The 22,227-nt window shown below is 39.8% G+C and overlaps 2 protein-coding genes across 3 annotated transcripts; one reads left to right on the plus strand and one right to left on the minus strand.

Moving 5' to 3' along the window:
* Positions 1-2,536: 2,536 nt before the first annotated feature.
* psmd11b (proteasome 26S subunit, non-ATPase 11b) lies at positions 2,537-10,736 on the minus strand. Its single transcript, XM_015028548.1, has 13 exons — positions 10,618-10,736; positions 9,141-9,242; positions 8,714-8,910; positions 7,074-7,131; positions 6,691-6,885; positions 6,159-6,303; positions 5,996-6,056; positions 4,714-4,776; positions 4,379-4,504; positions 3,979-4,014; positions 3,827-3,878; positions 3,593-3,735; positions 2,537-3,508 (listed from the first exon to the last, which is right to left on the minus strand). Exons 1-12 carry the CDS (start codon positions 10,706-10,708, stop codon positions 3,593-3,595), a joined length of 1,269 nt encoding a protein of 422 aa, XP_014884034.1. The 5' UTR covers positions 10,709-10,736; the 3' UTR covers positions 2,537-3,508.
* Positions 10,737-11,646: 910 nt separating this feature from the next.
* cdk5r1b (cyclin dependent kinase 5, regulatory subunit 1b (p35)) lies at positions 11,647-18,176 on the plus strand. Of its 2 annotated transcripts, XM_015028552.1 has the most exons (3): positions 11,648-11,970; positions 14,319-15,311; positions 16,687-18,176. In XM_015028552.1, the coding sequence occupies exons 2-3, from the start codon at positions 14,407-14,409 to the stop codon at positions 16,706-16,708; spliced, it is 927 nt and encodes a 308-aa protein (XP_014884038.1). In that variant the 5' UTR covers positions 11,648-11,970; positions 14,319-14,406; the 3' UTR covers positions 16,709-18,176. The 2 variants fall into 2 exon arrangements, with proteins under 2 accessions (XP_014884039.1, XP_014884038.1); XM_015028553.1 differs by lacking the exon at positions 16,687-18,176 and having other exon boundaries at positions 11,647-11,970; positions 14,319-15,315.
* Positions 18,177-22,227: the final 4,051 nt, after the last annotated feature.

Raw genomic sequence — 22,227 nt, forward strand, 5'->3', positions numbered from 1 at the left:
ACGGAGAGCAGCAAACTCCCCGTGAGACCGTCTCAATGTTGTTTGGTAGAGGTCAAAGGTAAAGCTCCTCTCGTGTGTCTACGAGTGAGATTTGCAAAGATCCACATATCCAAATGTTACGCTCAAAACTTGTCATGAGTAAATACAAGGAGAGCGACCTTTTCTGCACAAAAAGATGCCATATTCTGGAGTGGATGGTGTCTACTGCATGAACAAAAATTGTTCAAGTGTTACGAGGGATTCTCAAGAGAATTCAGGCAATTCCAATACAAAAATAAGCTTTATCCAAACAATATTTCTTTACCAGTCTTGATTCATTTGTAATCGCTCACAGATTTTCTTAATATTGCCTACATTCATATTACATTCAACAATGACTAGCTCCCTTGCTTCACTATCCCCACAGCATCTTTCTGCCACCATCATGTTTCAATATAAGGATGCTAAGGGTGCCTGGAAGGATGCTTCAATCTTAGTATATTGTTTTGTGGCCTAACCCTACTTAGGTTAACTCCCAAAATCTAAATTTTGCAGTTAGATTCTAAACTCCCGACACCAGTTTTAGTTTTGTGGATCAAAAAGTTCAATTCTGGTCTCATCTGACTTGGAGCGTGTGCTTCCACATGCTTGCTGTGGTCCTCAATTTATGTTTAACTTTAAACAAGACTTCCTCGGCAGGTGTAAATTGTATTTTCAAGTGTAAAGTTGAAATTGTTGGAATGTCGGACTGAAATCTACTCGCGAAATAATATGGAGAAAAAATATAAAAGATGTGTACTGAAAAGCGTAAAAACGTTTCAAATTAAAACTTTCAGATTGAGATGAAGCACCCTTATGCAGCCATTAAATTCAATGGCACTTCCTTCATTTTACCTTGTAAACACCGGAGCTACATTCACTATTCAGCAGCATTTACACATCAAAGACGGGTACATTGTTTCTCGGAAATATTATCGTATTGGAAGATAAAGCAACTCTCTGGTGTTTGGTCATTTTAACCTATAAACCAATAGCAGAACCAACCATTAACGGCAGACTGGTCATAAGATTCTTCTTCCGGAACTTCTGAATGACAACTGATCCTGCTACTCTGGCTAATGCTGTGCAGGCTCATTTTAAAACTTCCCGTTTTAAAATAGTATGGTGTACTTTTATGTATTTTTTCCTTCGCTGTATATTGGTGTCGGAGTTCCAATAAACCTGTCAAAATAAACTCACCCGTGTCGCCATTTTTGTTGGATTTAAGTGGACATCAGAGTTTCGTAGACAAAAAAAAAAAAAAGACTACAGAAACAAATGTAAAACGTACAGAAATGAGTGACGAACCGGAGGCGGGATTAGAGTACGTGGCCGAACGTCACTACGTACGTATATTACAGCAGACGGAAAGTCCGGGTCGTACGTCAAGGTCGTCGCCATATTATGTGTGGCAATTTCTTAACTGCAGACATTTTGAGTTAGTTTGAGGGCGTTTAAGTACACCCTATTGAACATTGGTTATCTTATTTTGAATTGCAGATATATATTTTTTAAATATTGATTACCATGACTACTGCTAAAATGAATGTACTTTGCACAAAAAAGGCCATTTTTTTTAGCCAATTTCTTTTTCCTTTTTTTGCTCCATCATGGTTTTAGAATGCAAACATTGTCATCAAGTTGTAAACAAATTGAAGAAGTTTTCATCCCACTTTAAACTTCCGAGCCACTCCAGAACTGTTTTCCTAAGGCTTTTTGGTTTGGATGTATGCTTTGGGTTGTAGCCAACCTTAAATTAACTTAATCTTTATCTTAAATTTGTAGGAGAACCTGAATTCTTAATTCTCTCCAGCAAAAAAAAAAAAAAAAAAAAAAAAGAAAAAATCCCCAAGGCATGATGTTGCCATACTTTGGGGAATAGCTTTGCTACTGGGTATAGGAATGTGTTTGTGTCAAATACAACTACTGGTATTACGGCTGGTCTGGTCTGACATAACCTTGGTTTTGTCAGACCAAAACACATTTTATCACTTGCTTTTGGGTGACTTCAAATCAAATGTTCCCTTTTCTGAATTTAGCTGGGCTTAGATATTATACTAAAGAAATCCCTTCCACATAGCCAACCTACAATTGCCTGGAAATACAGTACATTCTCGCATGTAGTAGGGGCTTGCAAGAAATTCCTGCAGCTCATTTAATATTGCTTTCTGATACATCATATTTAATCGAGGTCAGATTTTGTGTTTAACACCTTCCAAGACAAATCAAGTACAGCGTTAGGCCTCCTGGGAGCATCCATGACTGGTTTTTTCAGTCTTCCCATCAACTTTGATGGACATCCAATTCTTGGTAATGCTGCCACCATCGTCCCACATTTTCTTCACTGGATGATCGTCTTCACTTTCTACCAACATAAATCTGAAGATGTAACCAGGTCATTTTTAAAGAGAAGTTGTTGTTTTTTTAAGTCAACTGAAGGCCACTGTCAAAAATCTTAGTGGTAGTAGGTAATATCAAACCTTTTGTGTCTATTTTGTGGGAAAAGACAAGACAACTGTTAAAATACAAAATATTTATTTTTGAAAATGTCTTTATAAGAGAGAGAAAAAAAAAAAAAGAAAGAAAGAACCAAATCAAACTCATACAAATAGTTTGGTTACTAGCAGACTGGGCTAGTGCTAAGAACTAACGATGGAGAAGTGTTCACTTGGGAAAACCCGCAGACTTCCGGAGGCGATGGAAACAACTCCACTTCTACCCTGCGATTTCATTTTGCGCTCAAACGTTTGAGGCAAACAGAAGCGCCAAAAAAAGGTGGCACTGTTGGTGAAATGGCGTACTGTCTGTTCGGAAAACTTAAAAACGTGTCTGGGAGGGGCGGAGGGTGCAGATATGTGGCAACGATGTGATTTTTTCCTTCAGCAAAAACACTAAAACTAGAAACCAAATTATATAAAGCTGAAATAGAGAGGGGAGGTCAACTGTTGGCATCCTGAAGGAATAACAAATGTGCCAGCTCGCTTCTGAAGGATATGGAGAGAAAAAAAAATAATAATAAAATGGAAATAAAACGGAGGCCTTGCTCTGCAGGTTGCGAAGCAAAAGGCCGCAGAGGTCGATGTTGCACCTGTGAGGTTGCAATGGAGTCAGCTGAAGGCTTGGCAGGACCAGCCTTACAGCAGATATAAACATATATGTGATCCTACACCTATTGTTAATCTCTGTTGTTTTTTTTTTTGTTTTTTTATGCAGTTATACAATATTCCCTGATGGCCTGACTTGGCCGTTGACTGTTGTACAGAATCCTGAAGAGTTATCAAAATCAGGAAGGAAAAAAAACAAACAAGTGATGAAACTGTCCGTTTGAAAATCAAGGATGGGGGGAATCCTGTTTGTTTCTCTCCCTCGTTTGTCCCCTTTAAAAATAAAAACGTTACACATGCTGGTCAAAACACACACACACGCACACACACACACACAACGCAGTTCTTCCATCTCACGGCCAGCGGGGGCGGGGGGCTAGTCGGCTCTGAGAACGAGAGAGACGAAAACATTTAAAACAAAGAACCTAAAAACAGACAGAATTGGGGTTTCTTATCCAACGTCTCCTCACCTATGTCAGCTTCTTGGCTTTGTTGTAAAGCGAGTCCACGACTTTGCTCATGTTCTGGATTGTTTCCAAGGCTGCTTCGTACGTTTTGTCCACCGGAGGCTCTTCAAATATGATTAAGACACCTTCACCTTGGTCGAGGATTCCTGGAGGAGCGTTGGGAAAAGTATGTCACACCACTGAAGGCTGCTGCTCTGGCAGAGTCGGTGCAACATTAAACCGGAAAAGTTAAGTTACCGTGAAACTTTTTGTCCAGAATCATCTGTGATAACTTCCTCTCAACATCACCCTTTAATGATGAAAGAAAAAAAAAAAAACAGTACATTTTTAAGACAAATCACAGATTTTAATTTAAATGTGAACAGTTAATTGTTTTTGCTGAAACTTACCTTTGATAATTTGATAAGATCTGATATGTGTGCTATCTGAAATGAGACGGCGAGGCAAATAAATCAAACATTTCAAAAAACACACAAAAAAAAACTATGTTGCTTTAATCCTACACTTTAGTTAACAGTTAATGAAACAGAAAAAAAAACAAATGGATATAGTATACAGTGCCTTAAAAGTAATGAACAGTAACCAAGCTGTATTGTGTTGGGACTAACTCAAAATACTGCATGATCAAGGAACTAGAAGGAGCTGTTGTTGCAAAAGTAGATTAACGAGGCTGGAAGAGGCATCACTCTTAATTCAGAGGTTCATTACAAATCAACACCACACCCGGTGACTCGCAACATACTTTTCTCACTGAAAAGTGACGTAATCAAGCATTTGTAGAGTTCTTACCTGTACTCTGGAAAAAGGCTCAATGACTCGAATGAGGTTTTGTTCTAGCAGACTGTCGTACAGCTTGGCCAGGTGAATGTTAATGATCGGATCGTCTCTAAGCTCTGCTTTGTACTCTGTCAGCGCCTGAAAGACAAAATGGTTTGTCGGATTAAAAACCGACTCAAATCAGAAGGTATAAATCTGTACTTAATGAACAACTTTGTAAAGGTCAGAAAGTTCCCTTTTCTTCCTCAGTTGAATCCAGGAAACAAAGCTGAGGTCAAACTGAAAGCAAAACAGTCCTGAGACTGATTTATAAAGAAAGAATATAAAAGGTGGAAGATATTTCTTACCTTTTCAAAATCTGCTAATGATCTGTTCTTGCTGGCCTGTGCAACACATTTCAGTGCATCTGTCTAAACACAAGAAGACAGAAAATGCTTCAGTGCCAACTTAGGCTCCGTTTACAGTTGAAACTCGTTTAGCAGATCATTCTGTGCTGCGTTTGCTTTTCATGTTTACATGCAAACAACTGCATTTCACAGAGGAGAGAGAAAAAAAGACATTCAGGGACAGGGAATCAAGTCTAGAAACACAAAAATGCTTTTCCACACTAATCAAGATATGCAGGGGGAAAAATATAGTGGCTTAAAATGATATTAGGAGTGAAACAACAAAAAAAATCTAAACTGATGACGATGCACTTCTTCAAAACTATCCATACTTATTGAAATTATCCAAGTTTTGTCACATTTTAAATACAAACTTTATTGTATTTTAATGGGATTTTATGCGACACACTAACACAAAGCAGTGCAAATCAGGAGAAGTGAAAGAAAAAGCATACAGATGAAATTTCTAAAAAGTGTGGTGGGGAAACATGGTGAGTTTAGGTGAAGGCTTGTGTCTTCCTAGGTTTGTAGTTTTCAAATGACGCACTGAACACATCTCAACGATTGAGATATGTTTTATAAAACATATTTTAAACTCCATTCTTTGGTCTTCATGCTGCCGTTTTTACTCTTAACAAATCTTCGAGGCCTTCACAGAAAAACTGGATTTACACTAAGAGCAAATTACGCAGTAGGAAATGTTGAGCAGTTTTTGGTTATGGTTGCTGCTGTGGAAATGCATCTTCATTATGAAACTTTAAAAAACACTTCCTTCCACTTCACAATCATGAAGTGATACATAAAATTATGCCAGATGCTGCTGAAGTTTGTGGTTGTAAGGTGACAAAAAGTGGAACAGTTAAAGCTGCTTTGGGCGGACACCGTATTGTTGACACTGAATGTTCGTTTTAACCACAAACAGATTTTAAATTCTGAGAACTAAACAAGGATTGCACTGAGGTCATGAAAACGTCGATGTTAAACGAGAAGACAAACAAAACAAACTGGAGAAGATTCCCTCAGGTTCAAACAAACAACAAGGAATAAAATGTTAGAACGAGAAGTAAAACTTCTCCTGGAAACAAAAAAAAGAAGATCAAATCTATCAGGATTGTAGAGTCCTGGATGACAAAGAATCCACACCAACACATTCAGCATTAATCAGACCTTTTGATTAACACTGTTACATATGGAAAAAATGGAAATAAATAAATAAATAAAAATCTCTCGATTCGGTACGTACCTGACGCCCGGCATATCGCAGGGCCAGTTTGCCGCTGACCAGCGCTTGTACCTCCTCTGGTCTAAACCAAACAAAAAGGCCAATTTATGGTTCCAATTTCAAAAGTGAATTCCAGACATTTATCTCAGTAAAAATTGACACTTTAAGATGCAGAAGTACTCACGAGCTGAGCACAATTTTGCACAGCAGCATGTATTTGAGCGCCGTAATGGCTCTGGGGCTGTCGATGGAGTCGTAACCCTCGAAGGCCTCAAAGAAGTAGGAGTAGGCCGTCTTCCAGTCCTTCTCCTCTGCCGCGTGAATGATCCCTGCAGCAAGACATGACACAGCGCGACATGAAGCGTTTTACGGTCACAGTAAGAGACATAAACCTCCGTGAAGTGTGAAACGTCCACAAAGCCGGATGAGGCTCGTTTAAACTGTAAAGTTACACCGAAACCAGCAGGGACCTTTCACCTTTGGTGTGTTCATAGGTATGATGTTCTTGTTCTTGCTTTTAAAGAGGAGAAAAACTGAAACGTTGACATAAACTATCCCGAAATTGGGAAATCGCGCGAGTAAGAAAGAATCTAGAGCTGCTTCAGACAGTTTCTAGCAAGCAGTTGTGACGATTAGATCGGTTTTAATCGCCAAAAATGAAACATTTCTTTTAAGCCATCAGAGATTTTGAAGCATCAGCTCGATTCCCATCTGACCTGACTGCATGTCCAGCGTCGCCTGGAGCTTTGGGGGACAATAAATGGCGTTCGCCGTGGTTCTGGCCGAGGTCAGGGCGGCGCGGGCCTTGGGCAGGTTACTGAGAGCGTGGTATGTCTTGCTTTCGAGCAGCTGGACCTCGACGAGGAGCGCTTTGTCGTCCATCTTCTTCAGCTCCTGCAGCAGCTGGGAGCCTGGAGGAAGGAGAGCGAGACCGAGTCAAAGTCATGCCCACCAAGTGTTGAACATTACTACAAAACTGTGACACACAGATATGAACCTGCTGCTTGTTTCTCTGTTTTAATCTGCTCAACATAAGAAAAAGGTGATTATTATCACCTTTTTCCTAAAAACACCACATCGAGTAAGCAACAAAACTCACCAAGAGCCAAGGCCTCCTGGTATCTTTGGGTATCAAAATAGAGGGAGATCAGCCGAGCCTGAAATCGGAGAGAATGTTAAAATGAGCCACGGAGAAAACGCCAAGCCAAACCGCTGAAAATGTTGGGCTGACCTTCATTTCATAGAACCGGGGTTCTCAAATGTTCACGTTTAAAGATTTGGATCTTTAAACGTGAAAATTAAAAGCTACTATCTTAGCTTTTAATTGCTGAATCCTTTTTCATCACCTGTCTCAGTTGGACAAGTTTATTCAGACCTCTTACATTCCAAGAGGTGAACTAAAGGTCAGTGGCCATCAAAAAAAAAAAAAAAAAAATTATTTCAGATACGTTATGTGCATTTAAGAGTAAGCTGCAAAGGGAAAACGTGACAAATAAAGACAAGAAAGTATAAACACAAAAAAACAACTTCATCGGACTTCATCCGATTTACTAGATGAAGTCAAAAGCTCAGAACTCTGGTAAAACTTTCTAATATCAACAGGAAATGAAAGGATTCAGAAAATAGACTTCACTTAATTCAGAAATTAAAATGGAATCCACTGGAAAATTATGAATAACTCATAATTTGCGACATTTCTTTGGTAACAATATCATTGTTACATTGATATTTACAACAAACATCATTTTTTATATTAAAATTCAGAAAAGAACAAAAGTTATACATCGCAGCATCTAGAAAAAATAAAAACAACTAGTGTATGCTTTGAATGAGCTGCTTAGACACAGGGCCTTATATAATTACTTTTTTTAACCAAACTGTAGTTTAAGGATTTCAGGTTTTACAACATAAATATGTTATTTATCATAAAAAGATAATTAAACAGCTACTCATTTTATAATTTTAAAAATTGTTGTTTTTAAACAGCTAACCGGATCTCATCAAGAATAAAATTGTCTGATTTCCATCTATGGCTGATGGGATAGTACATCACATCTCTACATGAAAGTCATTTCACTTCAAGTTCCTCTGTTCGCCACTTCAATTCAGATCCATAAATGTGGAGCGACAGTAAACATTAATTTCACCATCTTTAAATTAAACACTGCCACAGTTCTTTTCAACAAGATAAATGGAAAAAAAAACTGTGATATTCCCTTTGTCAAATAAAAACTCCGACCGTTTCTTAATGCCAGAGTTAGATATGACAGCTTGGCCAAGACGTCCAGCAGCAGCCATCAGATATTGCTTACAGGCTGTTTCATCACATGTGTACAAGCTCCAGGTTTTATCATTCATTTGCCATGATATAAACAGTCTTATTTAATGACGACTTTCACTTTAAGATGGAAACCTTTCCCGCTCCCTTGAGCCACCGCGTTTTAAGAACCGATCCCCTCCGAAGCCCCTTCACGTTTGTACAGAAAGCGGAAATAAAAAACAAAAGCAATTAGTTCAGAGTAACTTAATATTTTGGCAGGAATTGTTTCATTATTGTAGGAGTACTCAGCGATCAGGTTTTGGTCACTGCGTCCTGGAATCAGGTTCACTAGATACAAAAAGTCAAATAAGAGAGATACATCTTCTCTTACTGAGTAAAGTTACAAATTCACATAGAAAAGTGCGGTTGAGGATGGATTAGGTGCCGCTCGATGCACCCGCTACATTAGACGTACTGACCTCCAGAGCCTGTCGTAGGAAGGTCCGCTTCTCTGCCTTTGCCCACTCGATGCATTCCAGACACAGCTCCACCTCCTGCCCGGTCGCTGCCTCCATGTCCAGGAAAAGGTCCAGCAGAGAGCGGACGAGCCGGGCCGCCTTGGCTTTGCTGATGGAAATCAGGAACGGTCTCACAAACTTCAACAAGCCTCCGAGCTCTGCAGAAAGATGAGAACCGTCAAAACTTTATAGTTCAGCACCTTTGCTTTCCTTTTAAAGGTAGTACGTAAATAGCCAGACAATTCAAAATTAGAGCAAACTTGGAAAACAAAATTATTTTAAAGAACTTTTTAAGTGATTGTGGGGGTTATTTTGTAATCATTTGGAGGCAAAATCTAAAACTAAATTCACTCCAACAACTATGACAAACATTAAACAAAAACATTACCTGCAGCCTGCCCCGTCTTTGCCAGGAGTGTTCCCAGCTCCAGGATGCTTTGCTCTTTAACCCTAACGGCCTCCTCATCGTTCTCCTGAACGTCTCGTCTCACTGTTTTAAAAACAGAAACGTTAATGAAGATGACTGATTAAAAACAAAACTAACGAAGCAATTTCTCTGAAGCGCATAAACCCTGGTCCCTAACAGCCTTCCGAAATGGGGCTGCAGCTGGTTGCTTTACAGAAGTAAGCAGTATCACAAGTTTCTGGAAAGTACACACTTTATTGATTCTGGGGTTGGGATCTACATAAAATGTGACCCCCAATGTGTACCTCCGCCGCCTCCCATCTCATTACTGAAGCTGTGTCAGTGTGCCAAACCAGTATAAACTATTTCATATCAATTTACGGCGATACAGTCAGAAAATGCCTAAATGCCATTTTATTTTCTAAACACTTTGTGTTACAATATTTGCACTGATTTTAGTTCTGATTGCAGTTTGAGCCAGTTACATGAAATATGGCAGATTAGAAAACCCAATGCCAAGGAAAACAACTCAAAGAAGCCTTTGGCAGACCTTTTTGGAATTAGCACTATGTTTCCTTACACAGACTATAAGCAGATGATGAAGAATTACTTTAAAGAATTTGTCATCAAAGTGTCATTTTCTGACAACTTATTTAAAATTACTTTAAGTACATTTCCCCCAAGACAGTCGTGGAGTTGAATTCAACTAGCTTTAATTGTCCACGTTTAGAAAAAACTGTTTTTTTTCTTAAAGTTGGCTCATATATTTCAATATAAAATGATTTATGTTGAACTTAATGCTTCTTAAAAGTGTGCTAACTGACTCACAGATTATCCGGCTAATCTGTTCAGAATCAGAGTCAGATTAAACATAATGGGTCCTGAAGTAAACAGAGCAGAGACTAGTTGACAGTTATTTGGCAGGTGTGACAGGGCAAATTATTGTCCGCCATGTCTACAGACACATATTACCTTCTGATATATAACGTTAGGAAAATGTGTCCGATTTGAACTTGCTGACTTACAAGCCGATTTTAAACAAGTTGCTAATAAATGTCCCAGAGATAAGTCGGTGAGTGTTTGCCTTTCCTAATCATGGAGCTGATTTCACTGTGCTCACATTACAACAGGCTAATAACGCTAGCCGCAGCACTGGCCCTTCAAACGGGATAGTTGGACACAGAACCTATATGCTGTGAGGAAATGCCACGAAAACGAGCAAAGTTCTTGAAAAGAAGTCCGTCTTTTACGACTGCTGGGGGACACATGGGAACCATGGGCCTAAAGAGAGAGCTGAGCCGCTACGGAGCTAACGTCCAGCTGCTATCGGTTCAGCAGTGAGTCAGCACGGCACAGCGCCGGTTCAAGCTGCTGGAAAGCCTCCGACAGTCACGGAGAAACACGGAACAAACAGGATAAGAGGAACCGGGTCTAACGGAAGAGGGAAATAAACACCCACCGATTGAATGAAGGATGTCAATAGACGCATTCCGATCCGTGCTAATGAGAGACTGAGCTCTCTGGAATTCAACCACTGCTGCGGCCGCCATCTTCCTTATTCAAATACTACTTGAATGAAAAGTACGTGCGGCGAATACGTCTCTTGGGCGGCTGACGTCAGTGTGCTCTACGCTATGCGTGACTTAGTGCACTTCGGGAAATGTAGTATATTGGCTGAACAGGTCCCCCCAGGGATTCCAAGTCTTCCAAATCAGCATTGAAGACAAATGTATTTATAGGCTTATTTGTGATATCCTTACATATCTTATATGTTTATCAGCTGCTCTGACCTTTGTTGTGCAAGAAACTGGAAAAGACAAACCTCACACCATATTTGTCTGCCTCTTTTCAAAACACATTTGATGTATAAAGTGGGGGCAAACAATGGACATTGAAATAATTCTTTAATTATGTTTATTATTCATCTACTTTTCTTGAAAGAGCAGAGAAATACATTTGAACTAAGAAACACACTCGTTGAAATATTATCTCGGTCCACTTGCAAAAAGGAAAAAAAAAGAACATAAAAGACTTTATCTGAGTGACTTATACCAATAATTATATTTTCTTAAATAAAGTGATTGATAAGTCAGTACCAGGCCATTGTGGTTTCACAATTCTGTTAAACACAACAACAGGAGCGGACAATGTGCTCCACATTATTTGGGGGGAACAATTTGAGATAGTAGTGTTTTGTGAAAGTATTTAACTGAACCTTTTTTGCATTTTGTCACTTTAAACAACAAAATACAGTGCATTTTACTCCAATAACATGTGATGCGTTGGGAGAAAATTATATACACAACTGGAAGTTAATAGCCGATCTCCATGGCGCTCATGTCGCCCATATACCGCTGCTGCTCACCCTAAAGTCCCGATCTCTTTGGGTTTCTGGAAAAGTCAGTCTCGACGCCCGCCAGCAGGGGTCGCCGTTTCATCGCAGATCCTCGCGATCCGCGGCGGCCGCAGCTACGCCTTTGCGTCAACCATCACAGATCACAACATCAGCTCGCGCTGCATCCCGCATCTCGCGGCCATCGGGACCAGGAGCACACCTTCATCTGAGCGTCCATTCCACAACAGCCCGGCACCGTCTGCACACTGCCGACAACCAGGCCAGTTTATTACGCTGCCTGCATCTGTTGTGCTTTCTTTCTTTCTTCTCTCTCTCTCTCTCTCTCCCTCTCTGGATCATCTCGGATTATTTTTTTTTTATTTGCTGCAATTACTCTGTTCGAGATGGTTTAATATTTTTCAAACGCGTCATTCTAAGGAAGGCCGTCATCTTTCAAATCATTGAGCTGGAGATCTGGTGAGTTTGTTTGCTTTCTTGATGTAATCCTTGCGCAGGGAAAAAAAAAGAAAAGAAAAAAAGCCTGTAGCCGCTGGTTGAGTAGAACGGATTTGTGGATTCCTCTTCTTGAGAACGAGAAATGCGCACTTATTATTTCTAATGAACAAAACATAATAATTTAAGTGTAATCAAAATGAGCACAATGGTGGTAAATGTATCTGTGTATGTTGTAGAGTAACAGACGGGGTGGGGAGAGAAAAAGAGTAATAATAATAACGTCTCTATTTGTGAGCCACCGCCTATCAGAGCGACAGATCTGTCTTGGTCGCACAAATTCAGCACCACGGAGAGCGCAGCATGCACGTAGCTCCTCATCCCTGCAACATTAATCCGGTAATATCACGTGTGAAAATAAAATGGGATGTTCTGGTATTTCTCCCGCACCTCAGGAGCCGGTAATCATGGTTGACAACATGATGAAGATGATGATGATATGATGAAGGAACGAAGCTTGTTGGATCGAGGGTCTTTAACGCTGCAGTGAGGGAGGGAGGAAGTGGAGGAAGGGGGAAAGGGGGGTGAGGGGGAGGTGATCCAATATTCAGCGTGTTTAGTGGGTTTTAATTGAGAGGAAATACAAATGTGACCTTGGCTTTTTTTATTATTATTATTTGTGGCTCAATACTGGATAAAAGTCGACCTCCTTCACCTTTTTTTTTTTTTAATTATTATTACTAAAATGGTGTTTACGGTCCGGCCGTCCATCTTAGTGCGGGGGATGGGGGAGACGCATGATTCACTCTGATCCGTCCGCCATAAATCTCACACTGTAAATTATGGATTATGGATCCATCTTCAATCATCCGTGTAGCTCAAATCCACCGTTTTTTTTTTTTTGAAACGGAAGGGAAATTATTTTTGGATTTCAAAATGACTAAAAAGAAAACATTTAAACTATGTATTCAAGCCCACTTTACTGAAACGCGCTACGGCCGCATCCAGACATCGTCAAATAATAATAATAAAAAAAAGTCTAAGTTTGTGTTCATCAGTCTCACAATAAATCCAGCTGTTCTGTATGAAGGCCTCAGAGGTTCTTTAGAGAACATTAGTGAACAAACAGCGTCGTGGACATTAGATAACACAGCGGACATGTCAGGTGAAGTTAAAGCAGGTTGGGTTATAAAACGACATCCTCAGCAAGTTAATCTTTAGAAAGAAAAAAAAAATCGAAACATTACCACCATGTATCACTCTGGATACCCACGGTGAAACGTGGTGCTTGCGGGAATATCTTGGTGTGGGGATGCTTCACTCTTCAGAATGGCTGTGAAGACGGAGGGGGCTTAATACTAGCAGTCATGGAAGAAAACCTGTTACAAGCTGCCAAAGACTACAGACTGGAGAGGAGCTTCGCCTTCCAGCAGCATCAGAGCCATAAACATACAGCCAGAATTACAGTGGGACAGTGGGGGATGACAAGGAAAAGGAAAGCGGTACAAATTCCCATCTACATTTTGCCACAAGACATGTAGGGCACTCTTACTGGCATCACCCTGAATCCAACTGCAAAATATAGTGATGGCAGCATCATGCTGTGGGATTGTTTTGCTTTATAAGGCACAAGGAGGTATGATCAAGTTGTTAGGTGAATGGAAAACAACAAAATATGAAAACATTGACACTGGAGCTTCACCTGTGTATTCAGAATAGTCAAAGTCCATGCCTTAATACCGGGCCTCAGAATACGTTTTTATGGATGCTGTCCATCCAAGGGGACTGATGTTGAGGTATTGTGGAAAGGAAAATTGACAAGATTTCGCATAGCTGCTGCAGATATAGAACAAAATAATCACAACTCCAATTGCAGCAAAACGTGGTTTCCGCAAGGTACTAATTGGCAATAATTTAGTTATTCATGAACGTAACTTGTATTGTTGTTTATTTTAAATTTTTTTAATTTTTTTTTTTTTTTTTTTAGGGAAAACAGGGTTTAGTACAAACACATTCAACAGTTTCTAGGTTTTTAACTTTAAGCCCTGTAATCCAGATTCTAAGTGTGTAATTCGCCTCTTATTTGATTACTACGCAGATCATTGTGTTGGTTCATTATGTGACCAAATGTGAAATGTGGGGGGTGGGGGGACTGTTCATAAGCAGCGCAATGCCTTCTGGTGGCTTATGATGCATTCTGCCTCTTAGAGATTCAAATCAATGCTTCTAACATCCTGAGGTATAAAACCACTCTGAAGATATCTGATAGAGTTTTACAGAGCAGAGAGCTGTGATGTTATCTAAAATGAGCCCAATGACTGGAGAATGACTCCTTATATATATATCTTTACCAACTATGTTTCTGCTTCCAGGAGGTGCAGGCTGTCCAGGTGATAGATACCCCCTCAAAGAGCTCAGACCTCTGACCCTGACGCTCCTGGACGCCTCCTACCAGCCGCCATGGGAACCGTTCTGTCTCTGTCCCCCAGCTACCGGAAGGCGGCGCTCTTTGAAGACGGCCCCGCCACCGTGGGCCACTACACGGCCGTGCAGAACAGCAAGAACGCCAAAGACAAGAACCTGAAGCGCCACTCGCTCATCAACGTGCTGCCATGGAAGCGGATCGTGGCGGTGTCGGCCAAGAAGAAGAGCTCCAAGAAGGTGCAGCCCAACGCCACGTACCAGAACAACGTGTCCCACCTGAACAACGAGAACCTGAAGAAGTCGCAGTCCTGCGCTAATCTGTCCAGCTTCACCCAGGATCAGAGCAGCCCGGCTCTCAGCAAGAGCTCCAACAACACGACATCCTCGGTCAAGAAGGCCCCACTGACTAACTCCAATGTGGCCCCCGGCACCCCAAAGAGAGTGATCGTTCAGGCCTCCACCAGCGAGCTGCTGCGCTGCCTGGGGGAGTTCCTGTGCCGGCGCTGCTACCGCCTGAAGCACCTCTCCCCCACTGACCCGGTGCTGTGGCTGCGCAGCGTAGACCGCTCCCTGCTGCTGCAGGGCTGGCAGGACCAGGGCTTCATCACGCCGGCCAACGTGGTCTTCGTCTACATGCTGTGCCGCGACGTGGTCTCCTCCGAGGTGGCCACGGAGCACGAGCTGCAGGCCGTCCTCCTCACCTGCCTCTACCTGTCCTACTCCTACATGGGCAACGAGATCTCCTATCCGCTCAAGCCCTTCCTGGTGGAGAGCTCCAAGGAGACCTTTTGGGACCGGTGCCTGTCCATCATCAACCTGATGAGCGCCAAGATGCTCCAGATCAACTCCGATCCCCACTACTTCACTCAGGTGTTTGCCGACCTGAAGAACGAGAGCCAGAAGGAGGAGGAGAGGAGCCGCCTGCTCATTGGCCTGGACCGGTGAGGGGATGCTGGGGGTGGGGGGAGGAGATGGGGAGGAGGAGGAGGGGGTTAACTCCAGTCTGGCATTTTGACATCTTTTAAGAAATGATCAATGATGCTATTTATTCACTACTGTCCAAACTGCCGTGACGCCAGGTTACACGAGGGAGTGTTCCATATTTGTATGAAGCAGTTTTGACATTTGGTTTAATATTTGCATATACTGAAAGGATCACAATGCTCCCCCAAGTACAGTACTTTTTTTTTTTTTTTTTTTGCTTTAAAATGTCAGGGCCAAAATCTATTTTCAAACTTGCAAATAATGTAAACCCAAGAATGAAGGCTTTTTTTTATTTTATTTTAAGACTTATTATACCGGATTGTACACGAGTCATTCTTTGATTCTTCAGATTTCTTTTGCTCTCTTGTAAATCGTTTCATGGTCTTGATCAACACTTCAGGCTTTCTGAAGGTCCTTCAGACTTTAAACAGTTTGGTCTACATTTCAGAAAACCCATTGCCAGGGCAAACAAAAAAGCTTTAGGATGCTTTTCGCCAAAACGGTGAAGAGTCGACAGGGAAGGTGGATGGAGTTGAACGCAGGATCATCCTGCCTCCGTCGTGCTGGAGGCCGCAGAAGACGTACGGCTGCCGTGGCAAGACTTGTAAATCGATACTCGAGGTTTTTTCTTATCACGGGATGCTTTATCAGCATTTTTTAGTGCAGCACCTCAGCACTGATTTACATATTATGTGCCACCCAATAGGTTTCGCGGCTGGCAGCCTGTGTGAAAAAATACCAAAGAATGGCAGAGAGAATTAAGGATTTCCACAAGGGAAAAAGAGATTCCCATGGAGATATAAAATGAAAACCTCAGCTGCAGCGTGATCCATGTCTCAGGTTCTGTGTCCAGTCTTAAAAGACACGACTTCCAGCTTCTGGAACAGGATTATATTATTTTAGAATAGTCCATCTCCCTCATTTTTTCTTTCTTTTTTTAGTACACACTGCACAATTGTCCAAAAAAAAATAAAATAATAAAAGCCTTGAATGACCTTCAGAAAGACATCTTGTTGAAGACCTTTATGAAGGATTATCAGATTTCTTGGGAGGCAAAACTGAAAGAATTTAGAGATGATTTATAAACACTGTATATACACGTTACGAAAGAAAAAACAAAACAAAACAAAAAAACAAACGCCAGATTTGGGTGAGTTCTTTACCAACTGTTAGATAAGCATAATTATATAAAATACAAGACAAAAAAAAAAGAACAAAAAAAAAAACTGTATGAAAAAGCTGCAGCAATGAATGTGAACAGGACTGAAGCTGCAGCTGCCCACCAGTGACCTTCTGACTGTTTGACGATGTGATGTGCACTGCCTACTGCAGGAGGGTGAGGGCCATCGCCTGACTGGATTGCTTCATGCTCCACGGATGAACAAGGCAACTCCCGCTGCCTCTCTGGGACATCCCCTCCACTGACACGGATGTTTTTGTCTTTTTCTTCTTCTTCTTCTTCTTCTTCTTTTTCCTGCGGCGATGCATATCTGACTGTCAGAGGACAGAGATCCCAATCGGAGCCTGAGTTTTATTAAGGGTGGTGAGGTAGAATGGCCGGGGGTGAGGGGGTTTGGAGGGGTCAGTCAGTGGACATTCAGCCCTGCTTTGTTGAACTTTTGATAAAAAAAAAAGAAAAAAGAAAAAGCAAAACGAAAAAAAACAAACAAACAAAAAAAAAACTGGACGATGAATATCGTGTGTTCGGAAGGACTTACATTATTTGACAAAAAGGAAAAAGGAAAAAAAAAAAAAATGAAAGACAACATGTTCATGGATGTTTTTGCTCCACGGGGCTTTATTTATTGCTTTGTTTTCCAACAAGTTTTCTTTTTCTACTTAGAAATGTAACATTTTGCACGTGTGCCATGCAATTTTACGAAGCCTCCAGGAGCTGTTATTATTATTATTATTATTATTATTATTATTATAATTATTAGGATTATTATGTTTCTTCCTTTTACTTGATTTGCGAACCGACTGCATCTGCGTTAAGAGAATGCTGTGAACAAAGTGACGCTAGTTTTATTTATCTCTGCTTGCTAAAATAAGGCTATTTATTTACCAGGGAAGAAAAAAAAAAAGTTTCTTTGTACTTTTTCTGTCGACGGGTTGTGTTGCAGCCACTCTTGTGCTCATGCTTCAGCATTAAAAATGTTCTTACGGTGCCATATCATTGAGGAAAACACTACTGAGACACTGGACGTTGAGGCAACTTATCCCAACATCTAACTTATTGCCATTTAGGTATTTATTCAGCTGGGCACATTGGAGTGATGAGAAAGGGAAGGACTCTCAGAGGAAGGGGTTGTTGGTGCAGGAGGCGCGCTTATCCTTGGTGAGAATGAAGATTGAGCTGGTTTGTTTATGTTTTGGGCCCATTTATCGAAACCTGCGTTTAATCTGACCATCACCAACACCATTTGCAGCCTCCATTGTCACCATGCCAAAACTACACAGCTTTGAGATTTTATTTTATTTTTTTTAACTTCAAGAAACCCAACCTGATGCTCCACATATCAGAAGCAGATAACAGCTGCAGTCTATATATGTATCTAAAGATCACCTATTGAAGATATCTTGTATGAATCGTTGTCTCCCGATTAAGGAGACGGTGGGAATCAAAAAGTGCGGGGCTGCGCTTTTCCAAATAGCAATCCGTGTTATTTCTGTTTTAGCTCTTTTGGGTTTTCTTCAGACCAGGCAGGAAGGTCGGGTTGAAACAGACTAAATCATTTCCCCCCCCTCTCAGCTTGAAATGTGCCATGTTTCTTCACTTGCATTGTTCACTAGTTGTTTATAAGCTTATAAAACATGAAGAAGGAAAAAAAAAAAGACTAAATTGATAGTTGAAATATTTCTGTCGGATTCTTTTTCTGTATCTTGTCGTTTGTAGATAAAACAGTGATTTAAAAACTTCAAAAGGATTTGCTCAATGAGCTGCAGGTTTGTGTGTGCGTGTGTGTGTGTATGTGTGCGAGAATGCATGGCTGAGTGTATGTAAGCTGCAGCGTTTATTTGTACAGAAGAATGTGTTGTTTTCTTAGAGGGATAACTTGGCAAACAGCAACCATACGCAGTGGTACCAGGACTCGGTGGGAGGAAGGTGTACATGCTGTTCGATAAAGTCGTTCTTTTTTTTTCTTTTTTTTTTTTTTTAAAAAAAAGGAAAATGACAAAAAAGAAAGCAGTTGCTGTAATTTAAACTTTTTTTTTTAGTATGTTTCTGCTTATTTTAATTTATTTTTGTACTGTGATGAAAAAATAAAAATGCACTGATCGCTCAATTTTTGTCTCTTGTGATATTTTATGTCGCTTCCAGATCCTTAACGTCACACCGAGACTTGTTTCTTGAATCAAAGTGTGCAAAACGTAAGGCCTACAGCGATGTGAAAAAGTATCTACTCCCCCTCACAGTTTTCTTGTTCTTGCTAAAAATGTTTTAGGCCATCATATTTATTTTAATTTGGTTTCCAATCCTAAGGGAAACAAATGATCCAAAACAGCCTCAACCAGTCTGAAGAAGTAATTACTCCCTTGATTTAACTGGTTGGGCCACTTGGAGGCAGGAAGAAAGTATTTGGGCTTCAATTTACCCATATGGGAGGGTAAACTGTCATATAACTTTGACTGGGTCACTTCAAAATCTTCATTTAGCTTTTTTTTTTTTTTTTTGGAGTTATTCAGAAATGTGTTGATATCTTTGGATTATCGTCCTGCTGCATAACCCAGGTGAGTTTTGACCTAAAACCGATTAACTGATTGCTGGACATTTTCCAAAATGAAATGTTCCAACAGCTAAATTAAGTTGCAGCAAAGCAACCACATACCATCACAATGCCAGCAGCATGCTTGGCTTCCCTAAAAAGTCCACTTCTGTCAAGTTAGCACCAATCAGAGCTGCCAACTCTCTAGCCTTTCTTCCATTTTTCACTCCACCCACATCGCAAACGTGGAATCAAGCAAGCACAAAGCAAAACGCATATTTTGCCATTCTGTCGTTTACGATTGATAAATGTGAACACAGCAGCAGTTCTCACTTTTTTTTTCCTAATCAACAGCCCCACTTTTAAAGCACCAAGGTGCAAGGAGTGAATGCCCACGCCTGTAGACATCTGAGGATATACAACCACTAGATTGAAACAGGAAGTCGATTCGAGAGATCAAAGCTTCTTCAATTATCCTGTTCAATCTGCTGTGTCCAAGAAGAGAGGTGATGCTTAAGGTTTGGACAAGCAGCGGGAAATTATTCATTCATTTAAACAGTCCACTTATCACACAGAAGCAAATACATACTATGTGATATTCTAGATACTGTAGTTCTTCATGAAATAAAGAACAGGCCATATTTTGTCTATGTTCCGAATCGTACAACCCAAAAATGCTTTCAACTCTTTGAAATAAAACTTGCTTACAATCTGGCTGAAATAGTCATTTTTTTTAAAATACAAAATAAATGTAAGCAGATTTAAAGCCTCAGCTTCTTTTTCAGTCACTTTTCCGAGAGGAATTGAGTTTTATTGCCAGCGCAACGTCAGTCTCTGCATTACAGGCAACAGACACACACTCAGAGGCAGCAACTGAAGCAAATACCATTTATTAATAAATTGATTAATGCAATATTTATCATTGTGGAACATCATAAACAGCTGAACCTCAATCATACAAAAACACTATGCACAACACAGAATTACAGCATTTTCCCTTTAGTTTTACTTGCGATATATATACTTTTTAATCATATATAGTATGGAAATATTACAAAATATAAACTTAATATAAAATTAGGCACATATTGAAGGAAAGGTGCATACACACAGATATAACTTAAAGCCGCTGACAACAGAAATTACAGAGAGAAGATATAATCAGTTGTGATTTGGCTGACATGGATTGGGTAAAAAAACAAACAAAAAAAAAAACAATAGATCACAGTGAGGTGAAGGATATAATGGCACAAAAGCTGTCATACAGATTTAGACTAATGTTTAATGGGATAAATAGAAATAAGATGGTTTTTAACAATATTTCTATATTAGCTAAATGTCAAATTTAAAAAAAAAATCCCAAAAATAAATCAAAGAAAAATAAATCTGCCAACACTGCATATTTTTGCTTTAAATACTAATAATAATAATAATGTATACATTGTAATGTACGGAATTTTTCAGAAACAACAAGTGATCAGAATATCCTGAGGGGTTAATTTTACAGATTTTACAGATTTACTTTTACAGATTTAGCCACAAATCAGCAAAAGTTAGAAAGTGCAGATGCAAGAACTTGACTGATTTTGGCTTTTATTCATTTGCTCTAAGGGCAGAACAGAAAACTACTCCAGCCTACAGCTTGTGACGGTTTATTTTGAACTATATAACTTGGGGAAACTACAACTCAGTTTTGAGCGTTTTGCCATGAGATTATATTGTATAAGTACTGTGTATAATTTTGAAACAACCTTTGAACTCTTATAATTTGTTACCAAATTGAAAAATTTCTAGTAATCTACGGAAGTGGGTTTGATTGTTAGTTTTTTGGGCTTTTCGGTTTTAAAAGTTTTCTCCTTGGACTTTGGCTGCTTTTTTCCGTCTTCTGTCCAGCTCCTGACCAGACTGCGCAAGCTCATAGATATAGATATTTACAGATGATGAACAGCAGTGGAAAATCAGGTCTTGAAATCTGATAAAGATCTTCCATGCACCATCTTTTAGTTGTCTGCCAAATTTTCAGCAAATAGTTGATTGGAAATGATCATGTCAAGGAAAAAAAAAATAAAAATCTGTTTTTTTAAAAGTGTTTCACAGATTCATGAAATGAAATGGGAACAAACTGTTTTTGTGATGAGCCGAGCGAAAAAGCATCAAAAATCCAAAGCAAAAACATTAAGGGCCCAAGAACCTTTTTTTTTTTCTTTTCTTTTTTTTTTTTTCAATTTTTTGAATAATACCATTTTGATGGATTACAACAAAATCTCACTCATGGGAAGTAAAATATGAAGAAAAAAAAAGGGATTAGAACTTTTCAAACTAAAGTTCTTTTTGCTGTACCAAAAAACCCTGTGTATTTCCAAAATACCTAAAGTAATAAAACAGATTTGTAGCATTTGTGCAGCATAAGAACAGAAAAACACGCCATATGTGAATATATAGATTATCGTCGATGGCTACATGATTAATGATAAATAATGATGTACGTAGCTTTACAGTTTTTTGTTTTTAGCTTCGTTGCAACATGAAACTCGGATAGTGAGAAGTCTTATCCATATTTCGGAAAGTACCAAATTTGTCTCGAACTCTTTCTGAAATATTTAAAGTAACAATCAAATATTGTTTTTAGTAAAATGACGATAAATTTGAAATACTGTGTACTCTATAAAATGCTTTGGGATATCCATAATTCTTCTTTGCAATCTTTTTTAATTTTACTTGAAAACATTGAGTTCATGATAACAGAGTAAAACAAAACAAAACAAAAAATCATGAAGCAAAACAAAACAAAAAAAATCCTTGAACGCCCAGCAGTACAGTGAGCTATGCTGGCCCAGGAGCCAAGTGATTTGATGTAGAGTGGAGACATGCAATGAGGGAGACAGGAGAAGGAAAGAAAGCAAAAAAAAAAAAAAAAAAAAATGAAGCTTTGTTCACCAACACCCCTCTCTGGCCCGGAGAGAAGAGCTGAAGTAAGAAATGACATAAAGTCCATCCTAATGATGAGCGGTGAAGAGCCGAGCGGAGAGGAGGGAAAAGAGGAAAATCCAGTGGGAAATTACCACGCTGGAGGACATGCATGCAGAGCTGCACTGCTACAGCTCACACACACGCACAGCAACACTCCTTTGTAGACTGTCTAATAAAACCTGCAACACTTCCCTGA

Source organism: Poecilia latipinna, unplaced genomic scaffold, assembly GCF_001443285.1.
Source record: "Poecilia latipinna isolate Pla-1442-1.1 unplaced genomic scaffold, P_latipinna-1.0 Scaffold128, whole genome shotgun sequence".
Taxonomy (NCBI): domain Eukaryota; kingdom Metazoa; phylum Chordata; class Actinopteri; order Cyprinodontiformes; family Poeciliidae; genus Poecilia; species Poecilia latipinna.

Coding starts and splice junctions, on each gene's coding strand:
- cdk5r1b (XM_015028552.1), top strand. CDS start 14,407: ATGGGAACCGTTCTGTCTCTGTCCCCCAGCTACCGGAAGGCGGCGCTC. Junction 15,312..16,686: donor CTGCTCATTGGCCTGGACCG/GTGAGGGGATGC, acceptor TGCCTACTGCAG/GAGGGTGAGGGCCATCGCCT.
- psmd11b (XM_015028548.1), bottom strand. CDS start 10,708: ATGGCGGCCGCAGCAGTGGTTGAATTCCAGAGAGCTCAGTCTCTCATT. Junction 7,132..8,713: donor TCCTACGACAGGCTCTGGAG/GTCAGTACGTCT, acceptor CTCCGATTTCAG/GCTCGGCTGATCTCCCTCTA. Junction 6,304..6,690: donor GACGCTGGACATGCAGTCAG/GTCAGATGGGAA, acceptor GTCTTGCTGCAG/GGATCATTCACGCGGCAGAG.